We start from the raw sequence: 21,259 nt of genomic DNA, 5'->3' as shown, positions 1-21,259 counted from the left end.
ACCTCATCCAACAGCTGTTCCACCCATCCAGCCTGAGCCTGGGGTTCCCTGGCACAGAACACCCCAAACACTGACTTCTTTTTCTGCACACAACCTGGCAAGACAAGCTCTTCAAACTGTGCCCATTCCTGCACACAATACCTGTGTTTTCCATTTCATAACCTGACCTGTAACAAATCCCCTGGATGTGAGGGCTAACACCACACCAACCCATGGGATGCGTGGCCAACTTCCAAACTGACGGTGTTTGTTTATGTGGTGGGAATGAATTCACGCCAAGGTGATGGCCAAGGCTGGAGCCAGCAGAGAAGCTGAGGTAGCATGGCTGCAGGGGAGCCGGCACAGAAGCCAGAGGGTGGTGGAGGAGCCAGGATGCAATGGCTGGGGAAGGAGGCAGTCATAGGAACAGGGTGCCCAATTTGGAGGCAAGCTGGCAAAGGAGCCGGCGAGAGGCCGGTGGACTAGCCTGGTGTTGGGGAGCCCCAAGCACCCTCCGCCCTGCTCTATCTCGGGGGAAGGACAAAATCCTCGCTGGGGGCTGCCATGGAGCCTGGAGCCACCTTGGGTCGGCTGCAGACACCCAAACGCTTTCCCAAAGGGAACGACTTCCGTGAGGAGAAGCAAGTCTGTGCGCTCCTTCCCGCAGGCCCCCAAAACAACGCTATTTTAAAGAAAAGCCACTCTTGCTCCAGCTGAGGGCCGTCCTGCCCGCACTCGCGGCCCCCCTGGTTCCCCCGTCCCGGCTCGGCCCCGGCAGGAAGGGGAGGGACCGACGGCCGTTCCAGCCGCCCGTGGAGCTGCGAGCGACCGGGCAGCCGCCGCTCCTCTTGCCCGGGATCGGCATGTCAGCGCCCGGGACGGGCAGGCAGCCGCTGCCCGCGGCGGTAAGGCGGGCTCGGGGATGAGGGGAGGGGTGTGATGAGGGCGGCGATGCCGCTCCGCGCTGCCCCTGGTGCCCCGCGGCCCCGGCGGGGGAGCGGCTCCGCGCCGGCACCGCCCTGGGCGCGTCCCGGGCAGTGCCGGGCAGCGCGGGCAGGAGGAGCAGCAGCAGCGCCATGGCTTTCGCCCGCTGGTGGTACGCCATGGTGAGTGCGGGGGAAAGCCCCGGCAGAGCCGGGACGACCCCGGTGGGGAGCCGGGACCGCCCTGGGAGCCCCGCGGGAGCGGCTGGCGGGGGCGCAGGGTGGGGCGGGCAGGATGCACCCGATGCTCCCGCCGCTCCCCGGCGTTCGGGATGGGGAAGCGGGTGAGGAAAGGGGGTTGTGGTGCGGCTAGAGGCGAGGCAGCGCCTTTTAAAATAAAATGCCCCAGTGCTTCAGGTCAGGGGGAAACGCCGTGCGCTCCAGCTGTCCGTCCGCATCCCATCCCAGAAAGCGACACAGGAAGCTGGGGATTTTGGTGCTGTTAGCAGTTTTCGTCGTCGCCCGAGTAAGGCAGGCTTGCGGGGTGATGAAACCGCACCAGAACGCGTAAAACAGGATTTTGTGTGGGAATGTTCCTGTTTTGGGAAAAACTGCGGTGCGCTTTTTCCCAGGAGCGTGTTCTTCACGGCAGGTGGGTGGTGGCGGTGCTGCCGGGAAGAGCCGTCGCTTGCCAGATCCTCCCCGAGCAAAACCACAGCTCTCTGACGGCTCCGTGTGGTTTGGATGGACTTGGGTCGCTGCTCATTACTTTGACGAGCCCGCGACTGCTTTAAAAGGCTTTAAAAAGCCTTTAAGAAACCTTTATGCACCTTTATTACACGTAGGAGGAAGCGGTTGGCCTCTGTGTGGAATGGTGAAAAGGAAAAAAGTTTGCATTCTGTTAAAGTTTTACAGAAAGCATATGTTGTGAAAAGTTGGTTTCAGAGAAAATATCACTTTAATGCATTTCCAAAATACATGATCAGGTAGATGAAACCTCTTGACATTATAACTGTACTTTTAAGTTGCTTCATGTAGCTTGGATCAGTGTTTTCAGGTGTCAGTCATTGTGTTAAGTCAAATCAGTGTCGTGGAGGTGACACAAAATCACAAAGGTGAAAGTTTGAGAATTACTGCACTAAGCTATGGAATGGATGTAAAAGGCCTCGTTAGCTCTGTGTCATTGCATCCAAGGGAAGAAAAGATATCAAGACATGGCTGTGTGTGATGACTTAAGAAAACCGCTCCCACAGCTGCTCTTTTGGAAACCCCTGGTTGTGGTTGCTGGCACTTGTGGGCCTCCACGTGGGACTGGAGTCCTCTCCTGTGCATAGGGAGGTAGGAGAGGCAGGAGAGGTGGGTGAGAGAGACAGACACAAAGGAGATTAACGTTTTTACTGGGTGGTGTAGTTAAAGCTGGGATTGGATGCAGTAACAATCTGGGTTTCACCTTTCGATTCCTTACCTGGCTTGATTGTAGCTCCCCTGGCAACGCTTTACATCTGACAATTTTCCAAGCAGTGTAAAAGATCTCTGTCTTCTTCCCAGTTCCAGCTGAGAGCAAAAGTCAGATTCCCATCTCCTTAAATAGCTGTAATGCTGAGTTGATTGACTTTAGCTGAGAATCTTGCAAGACTTCACTTCTCACCCAGTTACTGCAAGTCCTCCAAGATGCTGCACAGTGGCCTTAAATCAAAGGCTTGTTAATGCCTTCTAAATCTCCTGAGGTTTAGAAATAATTTCTTGCAAGCAAAGCCTTTAGTAAGGGTTGGATTTTTGTGCACATCAGTGTCTATTCAGTTGTTAGTAATTTTCTCTGTGCTTTTTCACCAGTTACTTTCTAGTTTATGAGTGCTGTTTGAGTCAGAAGTTTAAAGGTGTGTCTTAATAGTGTGGTGACATTTTTGTGCACTTTAGAACAGGATGAAGATCTCAGGATAAACTTTCTTGCTCATGACACATATCTTTGTGAACATGTAATTATGGGTAGGATTGTGTGGGTTTTTTTTTTTTTTTTAGTTAGTAAGGTTGGAAAATATTTTGAGCCAGCTTAAAAGCTACAAGGAATTGTTAGCTCATGAATTAAACTAAAATTGTCACTTCAGCTGTACACCCACTGTTGATGTAAGAGAGCTGGAGCTGCTCTGACCCACTGTCTGGTTATGAATCTGTGTCTCTGGCCCTGGAATTTGAGCAGGAAAAGGAAAGGGTGCCCAAAGAAGAAGTCAGCTTGTCATCATGAGTTGTGAATATGAATGAGCAGTAGATGTACACTGTCCCACAAAACCTGAGCTTAGCCTTCTGACTAAGCAGATTGATTTACTGCATTTTTTTTATTGGTGTTGTTCTTGGTTTTTGTTGTTGTTGTTTGTTTTTTTGGTTTTTTTTTCTTGTTTGGTTTGGTTGGTTTTTTGTTTTGGTTTCAGTTTTTTTGTGGTTTTTTTTTTTTTTGTTTGGTTTGGGGTTTTTTGGGTTCGTTTTTTGTTGTTGTTTGTTTGAGTTTTTTGGGTTCGTTTTTTGTTTCATTTCTTTTTGTATATTTCATTTTTTTTAGTGGAGGATTTCAAAGCTTGAAAATTCAGAAAAAGAGTTGTTGAAGGGCATTATTGAAATGGGGTCCTTCATCATACCTTATGCATCAGCTGTTCAGGGAACCAGCATGGTTTCCCCAGGTATACTGTGAAGCTGTGCTTTCCCAGGTTACCTCCTCAGGACAGTAGACTTTCTTTCCTGCAAGGCAGTACTTTCACAGGCTCTTTTATTATCTGAGGCCAAGGAGTGAGTATCAGGGCTCTGTGTGTACACAGTGCATTAGTCAACTTACTGGGAAAAAAACAAAACAAAACAAAACTGCTCTGGTCTGACTATATATGCTTTGTTTCCTGAGTTGGAATAAACATATTTGTCCTCTGAGTCAGTCTCTTTATTATAGATGCTGTTTGACGTTGCCTTCTGGAGGGAAGATGGCATGCTTTTAGTGTCTCTCTGACTTGAGTTTAGGGATAGCAAAGCTGTGGTCCTCATCCTGTTCTGCATCCTCTCTGGGCACTGAAGCTGCCTTGGGATCCCTCAGGGAGTTTTTCTGCCTGAGGCTGAGGGAATCCTGCCAGTCCCCTTCCATATGTCCCTCCTAGTTCTGGGTCTGGATGCTCTTTTGGTGCCATTGTCCTGTCTGCTGTGGGTTTCTTTGGTGTGAAGATGAGGAGGTGGACTTAGGGAGGAAGGGTAACACAGATTCAGCCCTGATAAAGGCCTGGTGTGCTTAGTAAGAAGCAAGTATTTAGTTCCTACATTCCCTAACCTGGTTTAGTAAAATGAAAAAAAAAAAAAAAAAACCAAACCCAAAAAAAAAAAAAAAGAAAAAAACCAAAACAAAAACAAACAAACAAACAAACAGACAAAAAAACCACAAAAAAAAACCCACACAAAAAACCAAAAAAAACCCAAAAAAACCCCCAAAACATCTAGAGACGCATGTGTACGCACTTCAGTTGGTGTTGCTGCTTTTAAGGCTATGTCTGAATTTGAAGAAGAAAACAAATGAAAGCAAGAGAAGTCTTTAATAGGTGGATAGGTGGATTCAGGATAATACTTGATTTTTTGAGCATTTTTATGCTGAGGGTATCCATGGAAAAATAGAGCCTGATCAACAGTGTTCTCCTTTAACTCCTGAGCCTTATGGCAGTGCTGTCTCTGAAATTCCTGTTCTGTCAGCAACAGGAGACTCACTGGCACTGCTCTTACTGATAACGTGTGCGATGTGCCTTTATTGTAGCAGTAAAAAGCACAGACAGCTGGGTAAATTGTGTCTCACTGGAAGTGCTATTATGGAGCAGTGAATCAATCTCTTACCTGAATAGACAACCAAAGGGGTCTTGTTTTTCCTCTAAAGAGGCACATTTGGAATATGACTATAGCAATTCCAAATTTAAAACTCATTGAGTGTCTTAGTCATAACCAAATTCATTTTAAAAACTTGAATTATTAGAGGTTGTCCAAAACAATTATTGAAATTTTTGTTGTTATAGTATTTTTTTCAGCCTGCATTTTCTCCTGCTGTTGTGCTGGAACTGATTTCTGTTGAAGATAGTGCAGTGATACATGGATCATTACTTTCTGCCTATAGCCATGTAAAGAAAAATCTGCAGGAACTCATTACTTGGTGGATTAGCAGGCTTTGCCTCCTGCTGCTCAGTCCCAAAAACAGAAGGGAATAAATGGGTCTTGAATCATCTCCTGTCTTTACTTAACGAAACAGACCAGACGTGAATTCTCCCTCCCAGATGTCTCAGTTGCTGTGGGAAGTTAGACTAGCTGAGATACTAGAGAGTACCTGTATTATGTTGCCTTTTATATTATAATATATTTTATATAAACTTCTTGCTTTTTGGTCTTACTACTTTTGAAAAAGAGATTTTTTGAGGGACCATGTTCACTATTTTTCAGAGAGGCAGACAGTTACAACATGCTAAATACCAGTGTGTGTGCTGAGCAAAATGTGCCTTTCTTTGCTGCACATGGGAACCTACTGGGATTCTACATCAGGTTAAGTGAAAGGAAGAGGAGATAAAAGATGCAGGAGATTCAGGGATCCTGGAAGAACAGTATTTCCTAATATGCACCTGTGCCTGAACTATTGGAGCATTTTTTTTTTTTTTTCTGTATCAGCAGTAGAATTGCAGCAATCATGACAACAGATTTATTTCAGGTGAAGAGGGCTGGGCATAACAAACATTTCAGTGTGTCTGAGGGGAGTTCAGATGTTGGAGGGTTGCACAGATCATGTTGGTGTCTCTGAGAGCTGCTCAGTTGCTGCTGAAGCCTGTGGCTCTGACATTTCCAAAACAAGCACTGGAGAGTGCTGTGCTGGTGAGGGAGGAGTGATAAGATGAATATCTTCCAGAACTTTTCACGAGATCAGTCATGTAACTGCCCTAAGAGTCATGACCTTATGACTGATTTCTCTTGAAGTTATCCAGCAGGCCATTTATAAATCCTGTTCATTAGTGAGAAGAAAAACTGTCATATTACTGGTAGCTGAAGGGAATCATCCTTGTACTAGGAAGTTTGAGAATTTCTTTGTGTGCAAGGTAAGACTTAAGGTCTAAGTAACTACACATCTATTTTCTCTGTTCACAGCATGGTGACAAGAAGGCAAGTGAAGCTTCTTCCAAGGCAGGAGAGAAAAAAACAGAAGTGGAAGAGGTAAATCCAAGTGTTTGAATATATTAACAAGAAAAGTTGGTAATGAATTTCCTCTATACTGATTTTTGCCTTTTGATAGCAAAGTGGTAGTTTTTGGATGATAAACTGATGACTCCAGACAGTCATTATTCATCCTGGGAACATTTAGTTTTGTCTTGTGCTGCTGAGCAGCCTACTGGAAATGATTTTTTAGTTCTGTGCGTACTTTTCTCTAACACTTCACACTGGTGTCCATGGAAGTTACCTCAGTGAAGTGTCTGCTGTGCAGTGCCGGTACAGTGTGGGGCACATCTGGTGGCCCTGGTTTTTGAGTTGCACAGAAGTACAGGTGAAGGGAGTTCACCCTGATGCTTTCCACCTGGTGGTTCATCCACAGCAGAAGCTGTGTGGGAAATAACTTTGCCTAAGCCTGTTTGACTGCACTGCAATCGGGGTCAGTGAATGCTTTTGTTACAGTCCTCTGAAGTAGATGATTCAAGCAATTGCTTTTCTTTCCTGTCCAGAAAGACAAGGAAAAGTTCTCTAGCCTTAGAATATGTTCCACCTTTCCTCTCCAGACAGCTTGTTTTTTTCTATGAATATCACTGTGCATTTATACATTCTTGGTTTAATGCCATATTCTTAGACTGGACATTGTTCTTCATATTAGAAAAGTGTTGACATTTTTTTGTGGTAAGGGTGGGAGTTGAGGCTTGTAGTTCAGAGTTCTAGGGCTAATGTTTCTGACCTCTTATTGGGAAGATCCAGCAAAACAAAGACTCTCACTAAAATTTATTGTCCGGATACTTCTGCTTTTTGAGTCCTTAGAATACTGCATGTTAGAATACTGTATGTTTCCTCTTGTGAATTTCTTCATATGTTTTATTTGCTCCATCCACTCTGCTGTGCTTAAAAGTGGAAATAGATCAAAAACCTCTTCCAGAGACGTGTTGAGGGACATTGACCCCACTGTGACTCATACCTACCTCCAAAATACTCTGATTTGTTAAGCGGTTGAGGAAGCAACTCAAAAATCTTTCAACAACTTTTCCAAGCATCTGCAAAGTTACATTTTTGTTTAAAAGTCAGAGATAATTCCTATAGTCTTTGTTTTTTGAGGCAGAGATTTCTAATATATCTGCAGAGAGCTTTGGGCAATGTTGTCTAGAATATTGAGTTTGTTCACCTGCCTGCTAGAAAAGGTTTGACATTAGAAAAATTACAAGAAAATATTGAGGTTTTTCAAGAGTTTGTATCCGTACTGAAAGGAAAACAGTAAGATCAGTATGGTTGTTGTTTAATCAGAAATAACACCAAACAACTCTTGTCCCTCAGATTCTTTGGATATATAGTCCTGAGGGAGTGAGAGAAGGAGGGCAGAGTTTTGAAAAGTAAACTTAGGAAGGGCCCGATGCTGGTTTGAGTGGGAGATGCCAGTTAGCCACAGCATCAAGATTAACTCCCCATGAATAGTGTTAGGGTGTAGAAGAGGCTTCTTAACCCTTTCTTCTTGGAGACTTAAAAGCAGACTGAAGAAAACACAGCAGGTTTGCTATAGATAGAAACCTGTTCGGTAAGAAGGGATGGAGCTGTGATACCATGGTGGACAGGGTCATGTTGTCCTTGGAAAGATTGTTCTCCATCACTTCATTGCCTTAAGATACCAGCCAAGGAAAGACACTGTCATATTTGTTTGCATAATTTCAGCAGTGCTGCTCAAGCTGTGAGTCTAGACAGGATGGGGGATCTGCTTGCACAGACAGGGTCAGCTTTGGGTTGAGATTGATACAATCTGTCAGTCCAGTGATGAGCAGCTGAGTGTGTATCTGTGCATGGAGCCTTGTGGAAACAGGGAAAAGATGTACTGGAAGTTCCAGATGTGTTAGAATATGTAATCGAAAAAAAAAAAAAATAAAAGCAGTTAATCAGTGTAGATGTCAATAAAAGTGTATGTGCTATTAGGCATTGCTCCAGGGCTCAAGTCATAGGGATCTGTCTTAAAATCTTGATGTCTTGGTTGTTAGAACCTTACATTTATTGAGTTCACCTTCTAGGGATAATCAGACACTTCTGAAAATCTTGGGAAAAAAAAAAAAAAAAAACACCTGAGAATCTCATTTCAGCTTTACTTGTGGGTGTGTGTATTAGTGAAAGTGGAAAATGGAAAAATAGAAACTTCCACAGACACTGCAGAATTTGATGTGCAGCCTTAGAAGAAACATAGATTGATGTAAAAATAAAGTACACGGACATTAAGCAGAAAAACTATAAAATTATGTTTCTATAGTTGTAAGTAAGAGTATGCCTTAAGTAAGTAAGAAACTGTATTGATAAGATGGTGAAGGGTTTATAGTGTAATAATGTAGTGTATAGAGTAAGCTAAGAGTTCAGAAGTTATAATAGAAAGATACGTGTGTAGTTGTGATAGTAGCCCATTGAATAAAAGTATACTCCTTGCAGCAGAAGTAAGTAAAAGTGATAGGTTAAAAATGCAAAATAAACTTTGTAGCAACTGCCCATAGGGTTAAAAAGTTATAAATTGTCTTGTAACAAAGTAGTTATGACTACTTTGAGCTATGGCCGACTGTTTGCTTTTTAAAATCTCACAGCCTTTGTGACTGATGTTTATCTGAGCAATAAATTGTTTTTAGCCCGACTGTAGTCCCATCCCTTCCATTTAAAGCACCAATAATAATAGGTGGGTGTTAACAGAAAAGAAAAGGTGGTTGTTGGAATTGCTGGTTGCTCATGCACATGAAGCTGTGGCGTATTGTTGCAGCTGGGATGCAGCTACCATCCAGCAGAAGTGAGTGGTGTGCTGCAGGTTCCCTGGGTCTGTCCCTCTGTTCTCTCACTGTGATATGACATTGTGGGCCTGAGCCAATGTGTTTGCAGCATGCCATTGCAAAGAGTGTGGAATAGTAAATTTCCTTTCTTCCCCTTGCTTCCTGGTGTTCCAAGGCTTTTAGCAGTTTGTCAGTATGTGAGGGACAACTTGGTTTTGTTTTAGTCCCATCTGGGCATTGTCTTTAGCTTACGTATGTGTGTGCCTTTCTACCAATTTCAGATCACTTCCATTTTTGAGACCATTGGGGTAAGAGTGCTATAGAAGCTCTTGGATGCTAAAATATAAATGCTTTCAAGGGCAGATGGCACAAAATCACTGAAGAAAAACCCAGGGTGATTTATAAAATACACTGAACTTAAGAAATTCCTGGCCCACAAACTGAGTCTGGATGAGTATTTAGAAGAAGTATCAACATAGACCTGAACTATTTCTACATAACTGGTTTTGTTTTCTTTCCTATATGCTGCTGACCACTGCTGGAGACAGGGAAATGATAAAAGTGAAGCTTATCCAAAATCAGGAAGGCAGGTCTTGCACTGTGATGAGGCACATGGTCCTGCTGTCCTAATCTTGCACGCCATGTCCAGTCAGTGCTGCCTGTCAGAGGGCTGCCCTTGGGGCACAGTGTGTTCTGCTACACAGCCACATGAAATTCACAAGAATAATGCGGAACAAGTGCTCACGTTGTGTGTGGCTGTGCTCTGAAACCCCCCTGCTCTGAGTAGATCCATGTTAATGTGGAGAGAGGCCTGTTCTCTTTTTACTGTCTCAGAGGGAAATACTGAGGAGAGATTCTGTACCTGTGTAAAAGCCCAGCCTGTGCATGGCTGCTGTCTGGATGTGAAAATGTGATATTAAAAAGGAAGATAAAGTCATATATTGTGGGAATTGCAAGCCCCACCTTAGAGTGAGGCCGTATTTCACCAGGTATAGTGTGAAACAGGACCCTCTCTAATGTGTCCTGGCATTTTGAGTTGTTCTTTACAGGAATGTAGGCAGAACCTGCTTGTTCAGCTCATTGTACTTATCAGGAAATATATTCTTTACTTCAAAAGGATGACAGTGATGATTGGTGCTAAAGCATCGCTATCCTTTTAGAATTGATTCTTTGCTCTGAAATCAGTGTGACTGTGATACTTTTTAATCCTGAGGCTTGTCACTTAGGATTCCTTATCCAGAAAAAGTATTAATGCTGAGTAAAGGCATTATGACTGTTGAAAATCTCATTGGGGTGCCCACTGCTGGTCTGAGTTGTGGGAGTGCATGGGTAGTTTTTACCTAGGGTGTTTGTGAGGTTTGTTTTTACTTTGGTACCAAAATATTAATTTATATCTGCATTGTTTGCTTGTTTTCCTTCTCCTTTGTGCCTCACAGCACCTTGGCACTGGTGGAGAGGATTGTGGCCTCTTCATCTTCAGTAGAGGAGTGGGAAGGTTCTGAGAAACACAGCAGCAGCTTCTTTAGCTCTCTCCCTTTTCTGTTTTGGTGCTTCTTTTGGCTAAAATGCCAAGGGTAGTTGAAAAATACTATTATTTCTGTTAAATTCTGGCACTTGCTGAGAGCTGTTGTCATGTAAGTCTCTGCCTTCAGAAGGAAGATAGAGTGGTTGCTGCTCGAGCTGTTCTTGAATGAAAGATTGATGGAGGAGGCTGAAATGCTGCTGATGGTTGTCAAAAATATTTGCAGATCAGAGACTGCACATCCTTGCCTCTTGTGGTTTTTTGTCCTCAGGACATGTATACTGTAAGCATTCTTACTGCAATCTTACAATGAACACTTGAATATTGTAGTCCAGAATGAACACTAAGTCCACATTTCTGGACACCAGTCTTGATACATCTTCCTTTGCAAATTCATTTAGCAGAAGAATGTATATTTCATCTCCCCCTTATTAAACCTGCAGAATTAATATTCCACTCTGAAACAGTGTTCTGTCTTTTTGAAGCCACTGCTAACAATGAAGAGTAAATTATCAGTACCTGTGTGCCACAGCTTTTATTACTTCACACACAATTCTTTACAGGCCCATAATTCTTTTAATTCATTTAATAAAGAAGTTATGCATTGATAATTCATTGTCTCTGTTAATATCAGGTTGGAAAGCAAGATGTGAATACAGCTTCAAGGTAATTCTTCAGTTGTTTGTGTCTGAGAAAGTCACAGAAGAAAATTACTCTTCCAGTCCTTGGAGGGAGAGAAGATGAGAACAGCTCTGATGTATTTGTCAATGAAGGGCATCTGAGCTGGTTTGCATGGAGGGAACATCTTGGGAAACACCTTAACATCCTTATCATAATAAGGGTGAAAGAAGGATAAACCTGAATTGAATGATAAACATTGAATGATGTGGCCAGAGCTTCTGCTTTTACAAATGTATTAAGGGATGCATAGATAAGCCAAAGAAGTTGCTGTTGAAAGATGACTCTGGGAACTAAAATATGTGTTACTCCATGTGCTGTGGTCAGTATTCACTGAGTGATACTCTTTTGATACGATGGCTTCAACTTCCACATGGCTTATCTCCAGGTAGTATTTCTCTGTTGTAGAGAACAATTTATTTGTTAATTTTTCTTCTCTATCTTTTATTGCTGTTTGGTTTACCACCAAATAATTATTGGCATTAACACTTTATTCTGTTTAGTTGGTTAACACAAGTTCATACTCTGAACAAGGATTTATTTCACTTGGTTAGCTGGTTCTGTTTTTGGAGGGGAGGGTTTCCTTATTTGGTTGTTTTTGTCATTTTTTAGGGGGACTTCTTTTTTTCTTTTTTTGGGGGGGGTGGAGTTGGGAGGTGGGATTTTTTATTTCTGGTTTTTGGTCTGGTTTTTGGTTTGGGTTTTTTGGGTTTGTGGGCTCTTTTTGGTTTTTATTTGGGGGGTTGTTTGGTGGTTTTGGTTTGGTGGTTTTTTGTTTGTTTTGTTTTTTTGGTTTTTCTTTAATTGTTAGTTTGGTTTGGTTTGGTTTGTTTTTTTGAGACTTTTTTGGTAGCTCAGACTTGCTGGGAGGTGGGGAAAGCTATCCTTGTGCCTGAAATTTTGAGTATGCTGGTAAGTGTCATAAAGACTCCCTTCTCTAAAACAGTACTCTATGGATTTGTGGAATTCTGTGATTCTATTATATTTTCAGAGCATCACAGTTCTGTTAGACATAGTCTTTGGTACCAAAGGTAAATCTTGAACACCATAGACCCTGAGCCAAAGGCTGAGCATGAGATGGCAGTTGAGATCTGTGGTGATGAAGGTGTGCCCACAATTCTGATTGCTCTTCAGTTTTGCTGCTTTTTTTTTTTTTTTTTTTTTTTTTAATGATTCTTTTATGGTGACTTCTTTTTTATTATTATTTTTTCTCTTTGAAAAGGGGAGGCTAGCACTTCAGACTTTGAGCTACTTGGACAACTTAATTAAAATTGGAAAAGATTTGTGGGTAATGTGCATTACAGAGTCTTCAGTGCACTACATCAGAGACAAGGCCCGAGGTGTTCTGCATCTCAATATTGATTTACAAAATTGTAAATGCATCACACCTCCATCACCTGCCTCCAGGATCATTACCACCTCAGCTGGAACACTGCTTCCTTCCTTAGGGAGTTAAAAATGTTCATTGTAACCAGATTTGCAGAGTATGTGCAAGGAGACTGTCTGCTCCCTTAGGATTGTGTGGTCAGAGGAGAAAATACCAAGACAAACCTGACTGACACATGATGGAGGGGGGCTGTGGTGAGGCTCCTGTGTGTCTCTGGGGTGTGTTTGGGGTGTCTCTGGGCTTTGCTGCTGCTTTTTCCTTTAACCACATCCCTCAGTCTAGGCAGAGACCTCAGGTTCTGGGCAGGTCTGTAATGGGCAGCAGCACTGGACTTCAGTGGCTGTTCAGGAAAGTCCTGCGCTGTACACTCCTAACATCCTTTTAACAGGCAAAAAAACACTGTTAGCCTTGGGTTTTGCAGCATCCCGTGGCCTATTACTGGGATGTCATTTTTTTTTCCCCATGGTGATCCTGGATGTAAGATGCCTCTTAGTTTCAGATTTGTGCCATATTTTGGTCATATTAATCTTGTGTACATGGCCCTCTGCCTCATCTCTGGAGGTGACTGTTGAATGTGCATCTTTGCTCTAGCTTTTTGTTTTCAAACAAAACCAGAAAGAGGAGAATTACCTGAATGGCAGAGGTCTCTGGATCTCCCACATTGTTACAATTCTGGTGTGCCATCCATTGAAAACTGGAACTTCTGAGTTTGCTGGTTGAATCTCTGGTCCTTCTGCAGCCTGCCCTGCTTGTTGAAATGTGAAATCTTTTATTGCATTGTGAATCTTGCACTTCTTAGAAAAAGCATGATTTTGCCCTTAACTTTGTATCTTTACTTCTTTGCCCTAGGATGTTACCTTCTGGTTGGCCACTCACATCCTGCCTAAACAGCAATAGCTTGCCCCTCTTGTTGTCGTGATACTTTTTATATAGATACTGTTGCTTTAACTGTTAGCTTAAAATGGAGTCGCTGTGCCACAGGAAATAGAGCAGATTTATGTATCCTCCATAAAACACTGCAGGAGAACTCGGGCTGTACTGGGTGTGCACATTTCTGGGCTCTGAAATGTGCCTGTGTGAATTAAAGTTACGTAGAAGAGTTCATTTTTTGATGACTTGCCTTGCAAAAATGTTTTAGGCGAAATTTTTAAGTGTGCTTTTTCTTTTTTTTAATACTTTGGGTTTGGTTGGGGTTTTTTGTTTGCTTGCTTCACAGTTTTACTTGGCTTTTCTTTTCCTACATTGACATTTCTGATCTTTATTATGTCTTTTTATTTTCTAGAAGAAACAAGCAAGTGCTAATGTCAGCCAGCCACTCAAAACAGAGACAAGTGGAGCAGCTGCTTCTGCTCTGGTAATGTGTGTTTAAGAATATGATTTTTTTTTTTTTTTACATGTGGAGAGAATGTGGTGTGACTCCATGCCCTGCATTGGGATTGAAAATTATTTGTTTGTCAACATTCAGCATCACAGGGGTGCTCTTCATGACTTGCTACAAATTGTAACCTGTTGAAAGGAAGGGGGAGCACAAGTCAGCAAAACCCCAGTGTTGACATTGTGAGGAAATAAATGGGAACCTTCTCCCTTTTCACATGTTCTTTGTTAATCTCACAGTTATTTTAAAGAATCCTGGCCCTGTTGATGTCAGTGGGCACCTTCATTTGACTTTTGGGGGGCTGTGTTTCTTTTTTCACCCTGAAGTGTTGGTATTTTTTGGGTTCTGTTTACTTGGTGGAACTTGGTGAGTTGGAAGAACTGACAGCTTGTTTTTTCTTTCATTGCCCCCAGAGCAGTTCAGCTGATAATTCAAGAAGCATTTTAAAGCTGAATTGCAAAGGAGTGCAGGTGATATTCTTTCAGGGGAAGCAGTGTGCTCAGGTCTTGCAGGGTATTGAAAGAGGGTGTTGAAAATGCTCTTGCTGATGCTGCACCTGGTAGCCATTGTTAGATGCATAATTGTCACAGGTGAGTAAAATGCAGACCACTTAGAAGAGAAGCAGCAGTATGCTTTCCTGAGATAAAGATATATTTTGATGGAATTTAGTGAAGTCTGACAGCAAAGTTTAGTCCAGGGAGAACTCACACTGGGCCCATTTTGATGGCAATATCAAGAGTGAGGCAGCTGGGTGCTGGTCAGCAGTGGAGACAAGATCAGTGTCTTTGTTTAGTTCTGGTACCGTGTCCTGTACTTGAAATTATGGGTTTCAGAAACACCTTTTGACATATTTCTCAACCCACCTTGACTCCCATGTGTGATCCAGGGGCTTTTCAGCTCCTCAGCTCACCCAAGATGTGCAGCTGGCTGAGAGGGGTCCACAGTCCACCACACCGTTCCATGTCTGGAGGGAGCCTATTATTGGAAGGATCCTAACAGCAAGAAGTGTTTCTGCTTTTGAATGGTATTTTTTACTTTTTTAGTCAGTGCTTTTGTAAAATAATACACTTAAATATCTGCATGCTTCCTAAGTAATTTATTTTTGCTTTTTACTCAGTGAGGGAGGACGCAAAGATATAAATCTTGCTGTCCCTTTCTTTCAATGTTTCTATCTATTACTAAAAACAGCCCAGCATTTTTAATTTTTTTTTTTTTTTGCCTTTCTTACTATTCCTTGCACTTTGCCAAGGTTTACTCCTCCTACTCAACCTCGATGTCACCAGCTGCATAGTCCCAGGGATGCTTACATCTAATTTGCTGGCTAACACAGCTCTGAGTATTTTTTTTTTTCAGTATATGTTCTTTCTATGATAAGTAGAAAGAACTTCTATGTGTGGAAGGCACAATTCATACATGCTATTAAGCCTAAGAACTGGAAGGTAGTATGATAAAAATAATGCAATGGAATTGCCAGGAATTGCTGTATATTAGGTTATGGCAACTTAGAATGTGTATTTTAGCAGTACTCTCCAGTTTCTGTGACATTCCAGCATACTTACTCTAAAGATTATGTACTACAAAAATAGTCACCTCATACTATCTAATACTGACTTTTAATCAAGAGCTAATTCAAGTTCAGCCTTTCAAGTTCCCACTCAGCCATTTCCACCTTTTTTCACTTAGGCTAAATCTTGTGCTAATTGTAACTTTTACTCTCAACAATCCCCTGTGATCCCATAGTGTTACTTAAAATAAGGAAAACTCAGACATTTGTTGTAGTTTGTGCCACCCATACCTTTTTTCAAGCCATTTGTCTGGCTGTTTTCTTTTTTGCCTTTATTTTTGTCTCTAAAAATATCTATTGAAAACAATAATTTTGCGGGTTCATTTTTTTTTTTTTAACCAGGAATTTTTCAGGAAGGGAAGTATTTCTTAAAAAGTAAAGGCAGCAATTTCTGCTTTCCTGCAAAACCAGATCAAATCTTTTAGTGCAATCAGAAATACTCCACAGGATTTTGGACAGTTTGGGACTGCTGTTTATTCTATTATTCATTTCCCCCAATGTAGCTTTAATAATTCTGTTGGTCAGTAGTACTTACTTGTCATTACTTATCCCAGATAAATTTCTAAATCTTTACCAGAGGCAAGGCAGGGGGGATAGTTAAGTTGTTCCAGCTCCTGCAACTTTATTTTTTTACCTGTTCCTACCTTATGGTGAAATAAATTAAACGGAAGAGTCAAGAGGAGGTTTGCTGCCTCCACATCAGACCTGGGTAATTTTTCCTTCATCTAGTAAGTAATAATAACTGATGGCTTGTTTCTTCTGGGGTTTCTGGCTTTCAGATGCAGGAGCTTGTGTGTGCTAAAGGATTGTCGCTGTGTCATGCCTGAGCATGTGGGCAGTCTGCTTGTCCAAGGGAGAGTATTCAGCTGCCTCGCTTTGTTTTCATACACTGTCCCTCAGAAATGCAGTTGTCTGTGGCTTCATTTTACCCGTGTGTTACTCTCTGTTGTGTCACTCCGGAGTTCCTGGAATTGCAGCCAGTGTTTACTCACTGCCTCTGCTCCCTGTGCTCTGACAGGGGTGTTAATTGTCTGCCTAAGTGTCCCTGTGGTGCAAGAAGTGCTGCCTCTCCTGCCTCCTCCTCTGCACTAAGTCCACTCAGGAAGCTCAGTCAGCAACCTGGACATGCCCAATTTTTGTGTGACTCAAATCCAGATGGATAATTTAGAGAGGCTTCACTGAAGCAGGTGTTCTGAAGCCTTTGTTTCTTTGACAAACCTTTCTTTCCTCTCTGATGGGGGAGTCCTCTTCGACTGCTGGTTTGTCCCGGGGGGTTTTCAGTGAGCACCTAGCTAGGCAGGTAAATGGAGTGAAAAGGGAGGTTCAGGTAAAGCTGTCATCATCAGGAATGTTTACTGGGTTAGCTAAGAGCAGCCTCTTCCATGCACACACTGACTGCCAAGGTGCACAAACCAGGTCATGACTGCCAGGATTAGCAGGCAGCAGTGGGGAGGAAAAACTGAACTAACCTCCTCCCTCTCCTGCCAGTGCTGCTGCGTTTCCTTTTACAGCCTTTAATGAAGATTTTGCCAGTTCCACAGCCATCAGGAAAGCCAACTTCCACCTCAGTGTTCAATCGTGTCTATTAATAGAAGGGACTAATACTTGAACACAGCTGGATCCAGCCACCCTTCCTGGATCTTTGTGTTCTTATATGGTATTTCTGTTGATAACAAATGGAGTTTTGCTGCTTTTTATGTAGCAGATTTTTTGCATTGCTCTTAATAAGTAATTATATTCTTTTTTTGGCTGCCTCCTATAGCTTAGAGAAGTGAGAATCTGTATTGCTTTTATGGCCTATTGAAGCAGTGGTGGAAATGTAGTTGGTTTTTAAAAATGATTATTGTTATTATTAATAATAATTATTATTAATAATAATTATTATTAATATTATTATTCTGGTTTTCAGAGGAAGCTTCTTGACCTTAATGATTAAAGAAATTTAAGGTTAATTATTTTTCACTGGCACCCAAATTAACATTGTTCTAAAGAGAATTCTCTCTGCTTTCTCATGCAACAAACAAGAAAACATGGAAAAATAGCAGCAGTTGATAAGTATCTTTGAGTGAAATCCCTACTATTTTTGCAGCAGGCAAATTTATCTAGTTTATCATCAAAAGTGACACCTACTGTCAGTGGTTTTTTTCTGCTACACACCTTATTCACTGTCACTAAATTTTTATTTTGTGAGCTTTGCAGAGGCAAAGGAAGGAATTGTGAAGGAAGGAATTTTTCAATAGAAGGCATCTGAAGTCACAGGATTGTTTGGGAATGTCCACAGAAATGCATAAATTTATTCTTACATTTCCAGTCATATTGTGAAGGTTGGAAAGCCTACCTCCAAAATTTGAGATTATTCAGAAAAATAACAATTCAGGTTATCTGAGGACTTAATTTCAATGTTCTTTGTGGGAGGGATGTGTGTCATGACACAGATTCACAATTTTTAGGTGTTCTGCAGCAGGACTGTGGCAAATCCTGTGGCAAACTTCCTCAAAGTTGCCCTCAGAGCTGTTGGCAGCATGTGAAAATCAGGAAGGCTGTGCCTGTGTGAAGAACAGTGCTGGCTTTCTCGGTGGCAGGGGCACACTAAAAATAGACCTAAACATTAAAATTTGGAAGCTGCTGGAGTACAAAAGATGCCTCGTGCATGGAAGAGTTGGCTTTGTGTGAAGATACAGGATTTGCAACTTGTAGAGCTGTGCAGTGGTCAAAATAGCACAACCCTTTCACAAGAAAAATTCTATACTTCACTCAGAAATGGGATATTTTCTTTGTCAGTCTGCAGTTGTTTATCCCTTTCTAATTCTCTTCCAGGGCTGACTTATTTCTTATTATTATTCATTCAAGATAAAGGCAATACAGAGGCTATTATGAAAAAGTGGCTGAAGGTTTTGTTAATGGCGCAGGGCTTTTTCTTGGAAAAAAACCCAATCTCTCCCATAATACCACAGGTATTGAAAATTTGATTATATGGCAAAAAGAAATTCAAGAGCAGATCACTACTGGTATTTCAAGAAGCACCTGTTAATTTCTAAACTAATACAGATTATTGGGGTTTGTTATGCTTAAAAATAGCCCTAGTCAGTCAAGTTCAGGCCTTAAGTGGCCTAAAACATCTCAATTACTTTCAATTAGTAACATCCATGTACTCGGAGTGTCTGGGTAATCAGTCCAAATTTAGAGACCGTGAACTCATAATAGGGCTGAGGGGAAATGTGCAGGCTCCTTCCCTCGGCACCAGCGCTGAGAAATCAAAAGGTGGGAGGCAAATATTGCTTTTTGGATGCTGAATTTAGTTTCATCCCTCGCTTTTGCTGTGTGGCTCTCAGTGACAGGTCAGTGACAGCTGGGACCCTGGTCTGGCCAGCTCCAGAGGCGACCCCAGAAGGAGCAGCAGGAGGGGTTTGCTCACTGTGGCTCAGTGTGGGAGCCCGAACCTGCAGGTCTGGGTGCCCTCCCCATGCTGCTGGGTGGGGATTATGTGGCTCAGCACTCCGGCTTGCCAAGGGCTTGGCTTGGCCAGCAGCTCCCGGAAGCCACAGCCACAGCCTCAGTGCCAGGGCGAGGAGCAGCCGTGTCCCTGCAGCAGACAGGAGCCACACGTCCCCCGAGTGAGTTAGCTGTTCCTGCTTTGCTCTCCTGCTGCCTCTGCGTGAGGCTTGTTTCTGCTCATGCTGTAGTTTATTTTCTTTTTTTGTTTGTTTTCTCCCCTTTCTCCCCCTCTTCTGGGAATTTTGTGGGCTGCAATAACACAGGCTGCCAGCTCCAGGGCTTTCTGGCGTGCCTCCCCTGTCAGCAGGCTTGAGGCATTCCAGAGCAGCGTGTGGTTAATAAGCTTTTGAATTTATTTATTTGAACATACTGGAAACAGCCTTTTCAGACACCACGTGACACAGCAGTTTGGAGAAGAGAGGGGCAAGGAAGAGCAAGCTTTAAAAGCGGTGTCTAAGTTGTTCTGTATTTATATTTTTGTTTTGGGGCGTGGTTGGTATTTTTTCCTTGCTCACAGCCCACGCTGTTCTGGCTTCCAAGATCTGTGTGATTTTTTTGGAATACTAATGCAGGGCCTGTATGCCTGTACAGAGTATTGCATAGTCAGGGTGTGGTGATCTGCAAGAGCAACTTCTTGTTTGAAATGTGCTCAGGTATCAGTAGTTTATTGCACTTAAAAATATATGTTTTAGATATGTTTTAGCATACCTAAAATATACTAAAACATCTGGGGAAAAAAATAATGGTTTTCAGTAAATTGTTTGTATTGTTTCTGCAGTAGTGAAAATTAGATAGGTAGGTATTACTTAAATAATGCCACTGTTTGATTATTGTTGGTAATATTCTCTCTCCTTTGGAGAAAGTTAAAGTAGTGCATGAAATAGCCCAGAATTTTTAAATGTTGTAGACACCTCTGCTGAGTACTTATTGATCTCTCTTCTTTTTTTTTTTTTTTTTTTTTTTTTTTTTTTTTTTTTTTTTTTATAACAGTGCTTTTTTGGTTTGGGGTTTTGGGTTTTTTTGGGTTTGGGGCTTTTTTTGTTTCCTTTGAGTGGTTATATACTTGGGGTATGTAGAGCTTGCAGAAAATTCTGTTTCTGATGTTGGAGTTGCAGAAATTAGTTCCATGACCAGTTTTTCCTCACAGCTCCAGTTGTAGAGCTTTGCACATTAGAGAGACACTCCCAGTTTGAATTCTGGGCAAGGCTGTGCTGCCCTGGTGGCCCTTGGAGGACTGGGAGTGGGGGTAGACAAGAAACCTCTCTCTCCAGAAAGCAAAGGAGCTGTTTTTTCACTGACTTCGTCTCCAGCCTCTCCACTGTCACCATTTCTGCCCTTTGTTTCCCTGAGAAGAGGATGCTGTGCTCATTAACACTCTGGGGCTTTTTCCAGAGTCTCTTCTGCCAAAGGGAGAACCTGGCAGGGAGACAGGGAGGGTGGTGGCCTTCAGCACTCTTTGGGAGGTCCTTAAGGCTCAGAAACTCTGCTGGTTTTATGGAAGAAGTCAGGTCTGTGCCTGCCTTTATGCCATGCTCAGCAAAAGTGCTGGAACCAACTAGAAAATCAACATTTTTGATCCCCAGGAGGGAAGACCCCTGTAAGGCAAGATAAAACCTCACCACAGTGGAGATTTTGTATTTTTTAACTGAACCATAATGCAGTTATTCCTCCAGAGCATGCTGAAGGCCCTTCTGAAGTGATTTTAAGTTGAAGCCAATACTGAAGCAGGAAGTGCCCCAATCTGCCTCTTTTATGTGGGAACAATAAAACAATGTTGAAATTTTCTAAAATTATCTAAGAACAAAGCCCAGCGACACACCACCACCACCCTGGTTATGCAGCATTGTCCTTGGATTATATTTTAACAGACAACTAGTAAGATTCCTTGATTTGGTGTTTTTTATTTATTCTCCCGTGTTCTCCATTCATTTTGGTAGCCATGTGTGCATGTCAGTCCATATACAGCTATTAATGAATAATTTTTTCTTTCCATTTCCTCTGCATTCTGGGAGCGAAAAACAGATTTCCTGTTCTGAGTGCTGCTCTCACATTGGTATTGCCTGGCTTGATTGCTGCAGTGGAAATAATTGAATTTATAACCTCTGAGACCTTTAGCCTCAAGATGAAGTTGTGTTTTATGTAGCTTTAGTGTCTTTTTCAACCCCCACACCCCACTCCTTTAGAGAACCCTGGTTCTGTTTGTGGCACCCTGGTTCTGTTTGTGGTACTCTGGTTCTCTTTGTGGCTCCCTGGTTCTGTTTGTGACTCCCTTTTTCATCCCCGCCCTGCAGAGCAGAGTGTGGTGTGACACTGCAGACCAGGTGACACAAATCCTAGCTGAGCTCAGCAGTGCCGCGTGGCATGTG

The 21,259-nt window shown here is 42.4% G+C and overlaps 1 protein-coding gene across 3 annotated transcripts in view; it reads left to right on the top strand.

Annotated features, from left to right (window-relative positions):
• The first annotated feature begins 809 nt into the window (after positions 1–809).
• The window catches only part of CAST (calpastatin), a 57,875-nt gene continuing 37,425 nt past the window's right edge, over positions 810–21,259 (top strand). For 2 of the 3 annotated variants that reach the window (XM_053969029.1, XM_053969026.1), the window contains exons 1-3: positions 810–884; positions 6,042–6,107; positions 13,742–13,813. In XM_053969029.1, the coding sequence (XP_053825004.1) occupies positions 843–884; positions 6,042–6,107; positions 13,742–13,813 (180 nt within the window). In that variant the 5' untranslated portion in view covers positions 810–842. Of the gene's footprint in view, positions 885–1,031; positions 1,086–6,041; positions 6,108–13,741; positions 13,814–21,259 lie in introns of those variants that run through there. The other variant, XM_053969027.1, reaches the window with a different exon arrangement.

The sequence above is a fragment of the Vidua chalybeata genome, chromosome Z, assembly GCF_026979565.1.
Source record: "Vidua chalybeata isolate OUT-0048 chromosome Z, bVidCha1 merged haplotype, whole genome shotgun sequence".
NCBI lineage: Eukaryota > Metazoa > Chordata > Aves > Passeriformes > Viduidae > Vidua > Vidua chalybeata.
This window is presented reverse-complemented; position numbering and strand designations above follow the sequence as displayed.